Here is a 14,352-nt window from a genome sequence, read left to right as displayed (position 1 = left end):
CTTGCATTTATCTCAAGAGCGAGACTCATAGCGACTCTCGTAGAAATATTTGCAAAGTCCAACCTGCTCTAATAGCTCAATATTAAATTATCACGATTAAGTAACTTAATTGATGTGGAAAGAGCTGAACAACGTTCGATACTTCGTTTTATAAAACCAATTGATAGTGAAATCAGATCGCTTTTAATTGTCATTAACATAGTAATATTTACTTCAAAATATTTCAACTGCAATATCATGTATAGATTTTTTCGGATGTCAATCGGTATAATGATAATGTCATACATTAAAAGCGAGAAATCTTTTATTTTATTTATAATTTATTATATAAAAGTATATAAATAATTTATAATATATTCTCTGTTATTATTTACTTAGAGGACTGAATTTGCTTTTACTGGAAAATTCTCGAGTTAGCTGTATGTATATGTATAACATTTGTAACTAAAGGGTTAAACGAAGATGAAACATCAGCTTCAAAGGAATGATTCATCGTGTCTCAGGGTCGTACCATATTGGAAGTAGCCCACGTGTCAGGGGTCTCGGAGTCTTATCGTGACTCACATTTTTATATTTGGCATTTTCGCTAAATTAAATCAATGTATAAGAAATATAATTTCTTTTTAGTCTTTAAGAAATAAAAACTGTCAAATCTGATCGCCAAATATAAATAGTCCAAATTAAATTACAGATTTTGTTTTTTTTTCTTATTATAAAGTTACAGAGGCTGCTGATTAATAGTTTAATGACTTTGAATTATCTCCAAAGTTTAAATAAAACAATTTCATAAAAATGCAAATGTATGTGCATGTAGTGTGTGATGTGTATATATGGCCTTTGAAAATCTTTTTTATTTGACTTATTTAAAATAAGAAAAGATAATAGCTTTATATTTTTTAGTGATGTAATTTATTATATTAAATGTATTTGTGATTATAAAAAAATCACATTGTAAAAATGCGAATCTTATACAATGTAAACTTATATTTTCTTTATGTTTCTTTATTCTATTTTTTGAAGTTGCATAAGTTATGCTTCTAAAATATTATATAAGTAATTTTACTTGAATTTTATGATATTAAATAAATGAAATTGATAAATAAACTATGTATGTGAATCATCGTTATGAATCAGTACAACTAGAGACAAATTTTTTTTTCTGTTAATGCGATAGACTAAAATATCGAATACTGCATTTTATCGCGCTTCCAATAAATCGAGCGAGTTTTTTTTCATTATCAGTACGAGTCAGGGAAACGTTATAGTTCTGACTCACAAACATTATGTGAGATAAACATAATATACATATAATATTATATTGTCTGTATATATGTATATATATACATATACAGGAAAATCAAGCAAGGTATTATAGCATTTTTTCTCAAACTTTGCCGATGACTAAATACATAATTCACGATTGCAGCGTGCATATTAAAAGAGTGGATCCTTACAAGGGTGACGTGACCTCCTTTCTACGACGCTGTAAGCAAAAAGTGCAAAAAAAGTACCGGTTAAACGTCCCTCTCTTAATTAATTCTTCATCAATTTAGAATTTATCATTTGCATTCCATTTTATCAAGAAATATAAAATATATTTCTTAATATAATAAATTTCTCAAAAAAGGTCTTTTATTTATTAAATATTTTTATAACCATTTTTCAATATTAAATCTTGCTTATTTACTTCACTACGCTATATAATGGCGGTTTATTTTAAAAATTTTGTAGAAGTAGAAAATGTTTATCGAATCTTTATAGTTATCATATCAAAATTTTTTTATCGCATACTAAATATTTGATTTTATTACTGCAACGATTAAAAGTTTTATTACCTTCACTAAAATTGCTTAATTAAATATATCTTGTTAATTTAATCATATTTTTTCCGTGTGTTACAAATGAGCAATATGGGAATTTCGCGGAAGTATGTTTTTCGTATGAAATTAATCGAGGGTGTTATTTCTATCAAAATCGACAAAGTAATGATAAAAAAATGTTGAATTTTGCTTCGACTTTTTTTCGTGAAACACATTTCACGCATTTGCACTTTGACCGGAATGTAAATGTATTTTAAAGCGACGTTTCGGCGGAAATAGTTACGGTAAGAGGGAGAGAGCGAGAGCGAGTGCGAGAGAGAGCAAAGTCAGCCGGGCGTGCATGAATGTGCAGAACCGTGAGAAAGAAGACGGCGACCGGCCATACAAAGACGCTGTAATCGAGTGCACTTATAGTTCAAGGTCGTTTTAGATCATCTCAGATTAACTGCAACGCGCGTCAACATTTAGGCCCATCGATCGGCTTTCATGGATGCTCCGTCTACATCATTTTATGAAGAATAGCTTTTAGACACGTCTATCTTTTGCCGTATCATACTTTTATCGTGTTTTGGAGGAGAAATTAAACCTCTCAAAATTTCTGTCTCGATCTCTCCCCCTCCCCCGGAAAAGAAATCCACTTTAAATAAAGAAGATCGATGTAAAGTACAAAAAGGCTCACGCTGCTAATCTTATAGGATGTTTACTATTGGGAAAAACCGGGAAAAATTCAAATTTGCAGGAAATTTCTTATTTATTTTTGAACATCATGAATTTTTATGGAATTTTATTGAAATTCAGAGAAATTTTTGGAACATTTGTGATTAAAAGCCGGTTGTTCCAACTTCTTGACTTAAACTTACCTATCAAGTAAGCATGTATCTATCTACATTTATTTCCTTAAATAAATAAAGACACATATATTTATCTGATAAGTAAGTTTATCAAGAAATTGGAATAACCGAGTATTCCTCTAAAGAGTATTAAAAAGTATAATATGAAAAATTTATGTCAAAACTTCATTAAGAAATTCTCTAATCTTATCTAGAATTTGGAATAGAATCGGGAATTCTGACGGAATTCTTTTACAAAATTTGAATAAACACCTTGCAATCCATTTCGTATCATCAAACGTGATTTTACTGGCGAAAGAGCGAGCCTTGATAAGATTATGGCAGTTACCTTCGACGAGATTAAGGGCTCGTCGTCATCCAACTTGATGTAGGACGATCGCTATACTTGGCAACAATTGCTATAGCATATTGGATCGATGCTAACGTGAATTATGGTTCTTATCGTTGATTATCTCTCTTCTATATGTCGACCGACCCATTAGGCACGAACGGGTTAAGAGTAATTGACTCTGAGACACTTGGCTTTGAAATCTGAGATCTTTGTCATGTCGTTTGGTTTCCAAGAAATTTATGCTTGAACGAAAGAAGTTTCTTAAAAGATAAATATCTTCCTTATCATATTATATCTCCATCTATACAAATGAGAGTAATTTTTTTCACATAGGATACTTCTGATTCTCTTTTCTTACGAACAAATTCTTTAATAAAGAGTCGATTAACACGGACAATTAGCACAGAATAAACTTTTACGATAAAAAAAACCGTGGCTTTTTCATGCAACTCCGGAATACACATACACCAAAGACATTTAGCTTAAGTGTGACATCGTGCAGTCACTGTGTATCCTAATAAGGAATTTATTTTTATTTCTAGGTAAGTAAAGAAGAGCTCGCGAAATTAGTGCAGAGTTTCGAAGAGCAAGACATCCTGACGTCGTCGGGGGTTACCTTAGCCGGTAATAGGTACATCTACCTGTCGGGCACGGACCGTGTGATAAGGGCAAAACTCGGCAAAGTCGGCGTTCATTGCATGAAGACGACGCAAGCCGTAGTTGTTTCCCTGTACGAGGACCCCATACAGCCACAGCAAGCCGCATCTGTCGTTGAAAAACTGGGCGAATACCTCGTGTCCTGCGGCTATTAGGTATGATGACAGCTTTCATCCGAAATAATCGTTGTAAATAACATAAAAGAGCTTCGTCACAAAAACCGCCGAGACAATTTTAAAGTAAAATTTATGTTATCAGTTAGAAAATTCTTCGCTATTTTTTTTTTCTTGGAGAATATTTATTTTCGTATATTTTATGCGCAAAGGGACTGCAACTTTCGTGAAGGCAACGAAGAAGTTAATCCGTCTCCTTTAAATTTGCCTCTAGAAATCCTTTTCTCCATTCACGAACGAAAACTTCCGGTCTCATCCTTTTTACGACATGCGGTAAAATTTTATTAATTTCGCAAACACGTGAAACGATCTTCGCGAGCCAAAATTAAAAAAATATTAATAAAATAATTTAGACAATTAAAAAATATCACGAGTGTGTTAGTAAATTGATAAGACAATGTTATATAAATTGTTATGAAAAAAGACATAATAAAATAAATTTATTTCAAAGCTTACAGAATTCTCTAATCTTTTCTAGAATTTTGAATAAAATTTCTGAAAAATCCGAAGAAACGATTCTTTTATATATATATATATATATATATATATATATATATATATATATATATAATTAAGGATATATTTGACACTATTCTAAATTTTCATATGATCAAATCTAAGTGATCTAATGTGTCTTAGGCCCATCGCTACCTGTGGGACGTGTCGGACAATTAACGCGACGTTTATTCATGACTCCCCTCGCACGGTCGCTTCGATTTAACCGGCAGGCTTCCCTTCCACATCGCTACGGGCTTATCATTATCGGCTTGTCACTCAATACTCATCCCGCGGACATTCGCACATGCCTCTATTATACCGATGTGCGTTTTCGCACACGCCCGTCACAAACTGTTTCTACAATTGGAAAAAATGTTCTCCCTTTAGTTGGGTCGTTGGTTTGAGTATTCATGTTTGCTTGCGTTCCAATAATTCGCATAAATTGCAATCGACAGCAGTCTAGAAAAATGCAAACACAGGTTTGGCAGGAAGAGATCGATCAAATGATATATTCCAGTTCTCAAGATAAAATATGTTAATTTTTGTCAATTTTGAAAGTTTTAGTATAAAAATGGCAGAATTCTGAGTTTAGTGAGATTAGTAAAATGAGTTTGATGTAGCTATATTCCTCAGTGTCAAATATTATCATCAATCTACTAGGAAAATTTATTTTGTTTACATTTTTGTCTGTTACAATTTTTTAAATAATTTATTAAACGGTCTCAGAGTATGGCTAAGTATATATTAATTAAGAATGAAATTCTTATTTTTATATCAATATTAATTATAATAAAGATATATCGTAAGTAATCATCATTCTTAATTTTTTCCCGGTCATACAAGAAAAAACAGAGAAAGATAACAATAAATTTATTTTAAATGTGTGTTTCCATACTTTAATATGTGTTATCTAAAAGTTTGAATACACAATAAAATTCTCTAAAAAATCAGAGAACTCTTAAGAAATCTTTTTACAAAGTCCGAGTAAGTACTTTGTTTTCTCAGAATATTTATGTTATATTTGTTGTAATCAAATTGTAAACCTGAAATCTGACGAGCCTTCAAGAAAGGAAAAAATATAACAGTGTAAAACCAATTTTAACTTTAGTTAGGTTTCCTCGCGACAAGAGATTCAACATGTTCGTGTGGTCGCATAAGCAATCGCTTTATCATCACAGATATTGTCACTCACGCCAGTAATGTTGTATCGCAAACTCGAATTACAAGTTGCGGTCATGTGCGTAAATGCAAGCGTGCAGTGATCGCGTGTGTACACCGCCAGCGAGTATATCGCGCCCCGACAATCAAAGTACGATATGAAGCATTACGCGATGAAGAAAACAGTATACCTAGAGAACGAACAGTGAAACGTAATCGGTCGGATCAGTCGCGAATTAGTATTGCGGCACTATAAAACAGTTCTGTCGTTCGCGTTACAGACAAATTTTATGTAACAGAAACTCGAATTAATTAAGCTGTCGTTTTCAAGCCTCACTCCAACGTTTTGTTAATGTAATTTAAAAACAAATTTAAGATATAAATTATTAGTCACTTTATGCAGATGTCACAACTAATTTAAATATCTTTGTTATTCTAAATAGTAAAAAATAATTGAGGGTTACATTTTATGGTTTTGAGGAATACTATATCCTTGGTTGTGAAGATATGATGATTTCATTATCTTTTTTAATAGAAGCCATATGATTTCTCCAGTTCTGCATAAAAGTATTAAGATACACTTAAAAAATGCAATTTCCAATATGTAAATTTTTTATCCAATATGTGCATTAAAGTAAGATATATTTATAAAATTTTAATATCTCGCGTAAACTTGTGACTTTTTTCATAATGTTTACAATTAAATTAATACTTAATACTTTATATACAAAATAAGGGAATAATTATAGCGATAGTCAGTTTACATTTTCAGCGTTTAATATGTTTTTAAAAACCATCGTTATCTCGCGTCATTGACGTTATCATAAGTTATCCTCCGGATCGAGGGAATTTGAATGATTTCGCTGACATGACAAAGAGTTTGGTACTCGGTTTTTAGGCGACGCAATGCGACGCGATGCGATGCGATACGCAGATTCCGCGTGACTCACAGATGGATAATTCTCGGCGAGCGTTTTAACTTGATATCAGCTTGCGTCGATGACTAATCACGTCACTTACGCACTCGCATCGGTCTCTAGGTGGCGGTGATGATAAACATTTTTTCTATGAACAATCGAGACAAGACGTCGCCTCTTTGCACATTTTCATGGATAATTTTTCGATGTCTCACGTTCCAGTCCGCGCACTTCGCATATCTGTTTTTGGCAACTGTTGAAAAAGATTACTTGTACAAAAAGTTATTTATACTTGTACAAAGTAAAAATAACATTTTTCGCTGTCAATCCAAAAAATAATAATATGTGAATTTTTTAAAATAATAATTCATGTACGGAGAAAATGATCTGATTGTGGAGAACATAGTTTGCAAATGTGTTACTTTTCTGTGCAAAGAGTAAAAACATTGAGAATACAAGTTTTATTTGTTGAAAATAATTGTATGCTCTCTCTGTAAGCTTTTGTTACAATAGCATATTGTTTTGCTTTGACAGCAGCATTATATTTGCTTCAGAAGCAAATCCATGTTTCTATAAATATTTGATAAAAGTTTGCTTTTTTCAACATAATTTGTATTTTTCGTTGCGCAACCATCAAATAATTGATGATGATAGCACAATTTTTACATTGAGAAATGTGTAGTAACAATTGTGATTTTGCTGTAACAGCGAATCTTTTTTCTACGTGGATATAATTTTTAATTGCATATTACAAAAGTGGAAGAAACCAGAAGTTTCGAAACTTATTATTTTCGTATAGTTAGATTACATCTGTGATTATCACGTTTGATCAATTTTATTACTCCTTAATGTTTACTTCTATGCATTTTTTAATACGAATGATTTAACAAAAATACTTTCTTTAATTCAAGAAAGAGGAATTATACTTCACATTGAGTATGATACTGGCTTTTAAACCATTTTATCACATTACAATTTTGATAAATATTATATTTAAATTGTTAACAAAGTAATATCTCAACTATGCTACAACATGCGACATATTTAAAAAATTCATTATTAAAAATTAAATGTGAATCAATTAAAAAATAAAATTATTTTAATATTTCTAAAATATAAATAAAATATACAAATAGAAACAACTTTATGAAGGATTTAAAAATTTTGATCTTATTTTTTTACTTTTTTGTTTGTTTAAATTCTATACCAGAGGATTGAAGCAGAAAATTTATCATGGTCATTTCGAAGTTAAATATTAGTACAAAAGAGGTTATTTTCACAAATAAAATAAACTCAGAAATAATAAAGTGTTCTCGCATTTTATTGCGTTTGTTATTGTGCGATTTCATGGTTTAAATTAGTTTTTATTGACATTTTTATATTTTGTGGATTTTTATTATTTTTATTGGCATTTTGTTATAATATATAATTGTATTATCTATATAGAAAATTATCTATATAGAATATAAAATTTTAGTATAGTTTCTAATTTTAAGTATCATATAATTATGAACGTTGTGATAGAATTGGAAAAAATGTTAAGATCATAAATAATAATTGTAAAATTATGAAAGGAAATCTTTGACATTTGCAGAATCACAAATGCCTTTAGGTGGTTTTAAATTGAATTGTAGCTACATAGCTACACAAGTTCTCTTCCATTAAAAAAAAATTATGGTTTTTTTCTGCGAATTAAATTAAATTAGCGCAAAATTTTTTCTTTTCCATGTCTTATAACTTTACTATTGTATGCTAAAAACGGATGCGGAAACGAGAGGGATCCTAAAATGATGGAATTATCGACATTACAAAGTATAAAATTTTTTGATTTAATTATCTTTATAAAGTTGAAAACTTTTATATGTGTAAAGTACATACAAGACTAAATCACAGTATTCAACTCGAGCTTAAAAAAAAGAAAAAATACTAAAAAATTATTATACGTTGGTAATTTTTTAATTAAAAACTGTTTTACTTAAAGAAAATATTTCTTTTTCATTCTTAAGTTTAAATTGAGTATCCCGTGATTTACTTTACACATGTAAAAAAGTTTTCAATTCTGTAAAATCAATTTAGAAAATTTTGTACCTTACAATGTCAATAATTCTGTCACTTTAGGGTTCCCTTAATGGACGTCTCGGCAGCCGACTAACCTGCACCTCAACCTTGCTTTCTGTTACAGTAACCTCTGGGACCCAACACAAATATCTAATATTAATAATAAACGATACGATCGATTATTTTAATGAACAGCGAATGGAACATGCGCCATGCCGCACGAGTTGCCCCGGAACTGCCGCACGCCCTGCCGCGCAATCTACGATGGAAGATGCAGCAACAGTAGCAGCAGCAGCAGCAACGATGTAACAACAATAACAACAGCAACAATACATAGCCGAGAACAGCGACTATCATTACTGCTCCAGTCATCATTTTCTCCTCCTTGATCTTCGTTTCTTTGACGCGACATGGAGAACGGGTAGGAAGGCACGCGCGAGATCATGCCGAGTAAACGCACTCACTATACGTAAACAACGACGCATCCTTTCCCTTCCCTCCCTGCCACCATCCCTTTTTCTCTCGTTTTCCATTATTGCCGTTCGTGTAACACGCTTACGCGGAACCCTCGCTCCTTCTCCTCCTCTTCCTCCTTTTTACTTTTCGGTCATACACGTATACGTACTTAAGCATCTACGTGTGAGTCTCGTAGGTACGCGTGTCCTCTCTCGTGTTCCGCTGTCGTTGCGTTGTACCCTGGTAACGCGCGGCGCGAGCGTCAAAGATCGTTGGGGAAACTTTGGCGTCTTATTGATAACATCGATACCGATAACACGGATACCGATGTTACATTACCACATCTGCTCTCTATCTGCTTTCCCCTCCCGCCACCTGTCCTCGTTCCCCGAACAATCGCGCGGACAACGCGAGTTGTCTCGACGGCTGTGATGCGCGTGTAAGATGCGAGATCGTATCCGAGACGCCGACGCGTCGTCGTCGCGAAAAGGGACGACGAGGATCGATAGCGGCATCGACGATCGACCGTTGCCGCCACCGCTACCACCACCGTCACCACCACCACCACCACCATCACCTTCACCACCACCACCACCACTATCGTGTGTCTAACTGGCGACACACGTCACGGGACGTCATCGATGTCGTGGATCCGATGGACGTTGCAGGGCTCGCGAGTGACGCGCTTGCGTACGCACGTACCGGTCTTTGACCGAAAGAGCAAGAATGCGCGAGAGCGCAAAAAAGCACGACGGATTATAAAGTTACATCCACAAAAGAGACAAGCGACTTGTGTCACCTGAAACTACTATCGAAGCAACATAGAGCAACATTTGTTTGTCGATGTTCCTCATTGTCGCCAAGAAGCACAATTTACCTGTTTCAGCTACTGAAGGAACATTAAAAAACCCTTAAAAAATTTTACTCTGAAAAACGTTTTAAGAGGAAACGTTTAATAGTCTCGAAATATTATAGAAACACATGGAAACAGAGAACTTGTATTTCTATTCCTGGCAATAATGAAGAACATACTGGTACTCTTACGGAAACGGGCAAAAGAAACATAAATGTTGCTCTATGTTGGCATGGACAAAGCTTTACACGCATGACGATTCTTCGCGCGACGACCTCGCTGACTACGCAGATCCAATAATGGTCGTGAGATTCGCGAAACGGAGTTTGGAATCTGATCGTGCCTTTACCATCAAAAAGATGCGAATCGCAATGGATCGTGACGTGCGTTGCGATTCGTCGTGCAACGTTGCATCATCCTCCACTTCTTGCGTTAACGCATTTGGCTTTCTTTTTCCGGATAAGGAGGAGCACCGGTCGCTTCCGTGAGGAGCTGGTCCTCAGACTTGAATCGGAGATCTTCGGAGATTGCTTCGTTTGAAGGATATACTGTATAATAATAATTTGATGTATGCGGAAGCGATCGATCTCATCTCGTATCATGTGTTTAACACACTCGAAGTATACACATGTTTCGTTCACGCACTAGCTTTACGCGTGCACGAAGAAAGACGCATCAATGATCGATCGACAAATATCAGTAAGAGGAAGAGATGAAGAAGGAGTGAAAGAGAGAAAGTGTGAAAAATGGTGTGAGAGAGGAGAGAGAGAGAGAGAGAGAGAGAGAGAGAGAGAGAGAGAGAGAGAGAGAGAGTGAGAGAGAGAGAGAGAGAGAGAACAATGCAAAGTTTTGTAAACCATTTTCATGGCATTTCGCATAAACGATACGGACACACGTATGAATTAAATATAAAAGAAAGAAGTAAAATGATAACAAATAATAATAAACTACTGTGTGTTAGATTTACCATCTTTTTCGTAGGGTACGCGAAAGGGTGAACGTGTGCGCGCAAAGTAGAGGGAGAAAGAAAGAGAGCGAATAGAGCGTGTGAGTGAACGTGAGAGAAAGATAGACAATCGATAGAACGAATTTTGAAAATGACAGCGAGATAACGAGAAGACAAAGAGAAAAATGTAGGAAAATGTAGACGAAAAAAAAGTTGGATGGAGAAAGGTGCAAACAGAAGATGTACACATGCGTGTGCGTATGTGTGAGAGGGAGAAAGAGGATGTAACACGGTAGCGAGAGCGGAGGTATGATGATGGCGATAACGATAGCGGGCGGCGATAACAATAAATGATGATAACGATGACAATGCGGGCGAGCATGCGGCAGCGGGTGATACGGCATGGATTGGCCGCAATCCTGGCCGCCTCCCCCATTCCCCCCAAGAATCGATACGGTCCTTTTAGCTATTTACTGTCTTTATTATTGCTATGTGTAAGAAGAATAAAACAAAATGGCGAACGATGTGTCATAAACTGCTGAGATTTTTATCGACAAGACGGTGAGAGAGAAAGAAAGGGGAAGAGAGAATGTATGTGTGAGTGAAAGAGAGAGCGTTAGAGAGAAAGAGAGAGATATGAAAAAAAGAAAAACACATTCACATCAGCGTATATATAAAAAAACACATATACGCATCTCACACACACACACATACACACACAGACACATCACACGCATACATACACACGTATTGCCTCGTTATAAGTGCATGCGAGAATAAAGGAGTTTTACACGGCAGATGCATTCGCAGGTATATCGATAGCGGGATTTCTCGAGGGGGTCCATCGAACGAGCCTAATACCAATTCGCGAGACGTTCGAGCGGAAAGGCAGCACAGCGTAATAAGTGAGTGAAGAGATATAAATCCTTTTCTCTCAATTAGTCTATATATATATTTGTGTAGAAATGGCGGCCTGGTTTCGATACATGCGTTGTACGAGAATGCTGAAATGTTAATTAATACTTAATGTTTCGCGATTATTAGATATCTCACTGTTTTATATTAAATATTAATATAAAAAATATATTAAATTCTGATACAGTTTGATATACTTACAAGACCATCCTGTTTCTTATAATGGCGAGAGAGAGAGAGGGGTGGGATGGGCGAAAGAGGCGACTTCTTCGCTGGCGTCGACGGAGGAGAGTGCATGATGAAAATTAATTAGGACGATTCCGATTTTTATCTCGGGATTAGATAATGATTTGGCACGTGGTACTATGGTGTAGTCGTTTTCGCCGGGATCATCTAATCGGTTTTAATCAATGTTTTTATTCGCTTGTTGCCCCCGTTATATTCATTCATTCGCCCGCTTGACGACGGCCTCGCGCGTGGTCGCGTCATCTTATCTTTCTCGGACTCGTGTCCTGCCTCCGCATCCTTTTAGATCGGTTTCCGGCCGCTGGGCGAATGGCGCAGTGTGAAACTCGCGATGTACGCTCGACATGCACCCAGACATTTTAATCGATCGAAATCGCACGAGACCTCATTTCCGACGGAAAGGAAGAGGAAGAGGAGGAGCAAAGGAGAAGGGAGAACAGAACTTTTTTTTCTTACTCTCTTTAACGAGAACGTGTAAAATGAGGATGAGCGTGGCGATATGGTGTACCTGCGAATTCCTGCTTGTGTATATCTGAAATTTCCGCGTCGGTTGCGCGCGCATATTTACCGATGAATGAAGGAACCACGAATACGCGTACACACGTATGTGTACACACACATACACACACATTCAAGACAGGTTATACATACACACATACACACCGCTACCAATTATTACTACTCTACTATTACTACTGCTACTATTACTACTGCTACTATTACTACTATAATTGGATGCTTGTCGATTCGTCTGACGCCAAGCAGCGGCCCAAACTACTATGTAACGATTTTTATTGATAACAAAGGAAGGAATAAATATTGAAATAATAATTGTAATAAAAAAGAGAAAAAGGAGAGAAGGCTAAATGACTTCTAGACGCTTGTCCAGGCACATCGATATCAGTCTTGCTCTTCCGCGACTCCATTTCTATTTGCCTCTTTGTACATTCAGGGGACGTTATATACACGTTCCTTTCTTCTCAGCTACCGATATCGGTTTCAATTTATTCGTTGTCCCCTTTTAGAGTAAAAATTAGAAAGAGATAAAAATGGCATTTTATCTTTACTGAACAGCGGGCTAATGTAAATTATCATTTTAGCAAAATGAACACGTGACACAAAAATATAATTACATATCTTTTTTCTTGTTATTTCCGTGTTTTGTTAATACACTTGCCTTTCATTTCAAATTTTTTCGAAAAAGACATGATAAACCGATGGAATTATCGATACTACGGAGTACAAAATTCTCCAAATTGGCTTTATAAAATTTTTACGTTTAAACACACAATAAATCACAAGATACCTTGAGAGTTTAAGAAGCAAAAAAAATTAAAACATAAATTCAATCTCTACAAAAATTCTGTAAAACAATTTTATTTTAGTATACAAGTAAATGAGGAGAACACATCTCTTTCCGCCTTGAAGCCGAGATTTGATGTGTTATCTGACGAGAGGAAAGGACGTCGATCGGATTGCGGAAAGGGAGGCGCAGGAAGAGAAATACATATAAACGGGATAAAATAGAAAAAAAGAGACTTGACGTGAGGGCAACGAGCACATACGCGCCGGACAATTAGATGTAATTTTTGTAAAGCTGAAATACATATACTTCCTTTTAAATCCTTCGCATATTCGTCAACGACAACGACGGGAGACACACAATCGAACAAATTGTGTTTGAGAGAGTAATAAATTTATATAAAGTGATGTAAAAAAAAGAAACTTTAAGCCGTTTGGTGTTTAATGCGAACGCTCCAGCGTTACTAATGAAATCAATGCGAAAAGTGAACGCGACGGTATTTTCAACGAATTTAAACGCATCCAAGGTAGGTATATACATTTCAATTTCTTCTTTAAAGAAAAAAAAACATTAAAGTTTTTGAAGCGATAAAACGCATACGTAAAATATTTTTTACAATTGCTAATAAAATAAAAACTATGGTATTCGACGAGGTTGTATATTTATTAAGATAATAAGAAATATAGCATTTCAAGAATATCTTAAAAAACGCGTTGGGCAGGAACAATTAAGTATTCTCAACTTTTTAAAGATATAGATCTATTCTTCGACGGGAAACTGCGGTAAATATTTCCGCGAAAGATTGCCGCATTTCCGCGCGAAACAGCGGTTTACCAAAAGGTCATAGCTAAATCATCGCTATATCATTTCCTCCCTTTTTGGCACCGTTACTATATGCAAATAGCCATGAATATCGGTCAGAATGAATTTGATTCAGGATATATTTTTATTCATCAACTTTTAACACAGAATATGTTTGTAAGCTTTTATTATTAACTTTTATTATTATTAGTAATTGAATTTTATTAATCGATAACAGAAGATATTCTATTTCTATTAAAAACTCTTCTAATTCAATGCCAATTAAAAATTTATATGAAATTTTCTTGCAGTCGTATGGTTCTCTTATATATATAGAAACTATAGAAACTATAAAGTATTATGTTTCGA

General features: G+C 34.8%; 1 protein-coding gene across 1 annotated transcript; it reads left to right on the top strand.

Moving 5' to 3' along the window:
- Positions 1 to 3,544: 3,544 nt before the first annotated feature.
- On the top strand, positions 3,545 to 13,502 carry LOC105839949 (profilin; the record flags this gene model as incomplete). The annotated part of the gene is given in 2 exon segments (XM_036294574.1): positions 3,545 to 3,814; positions 8,588 to 13,502. A coding segment is annotated over 1 exon segment (270 nt), but the record flags the coding sequence as incomplete, so codon positions are not given.
- Between the last annotated feature and the right edge of the window lie 850 nt (positions 13,503 to 14,352).

Source organism: Monomorium pharaonis, unplaced genomic scaffold (assembly GCF_013373865.1).
Source record: "Monomorium pharaonis isolate MP-MQ-018 unplaced genomic scaffold, ASM1337386v2 scaffold_328, whole genome shotgun sequence".
Classification (NCBI taxonomy): domain Eukaryota; kingdom Metazoa; phylum Arthropoda; class Insecta; order Hymenoptera; family Formicidae; genus Monomorium; species Monomorium pharaonis.
Note: the sequence above shows the minus strand (reverse complement) of the source record. Positions and strands in the feature narration are given on the sequence as shown.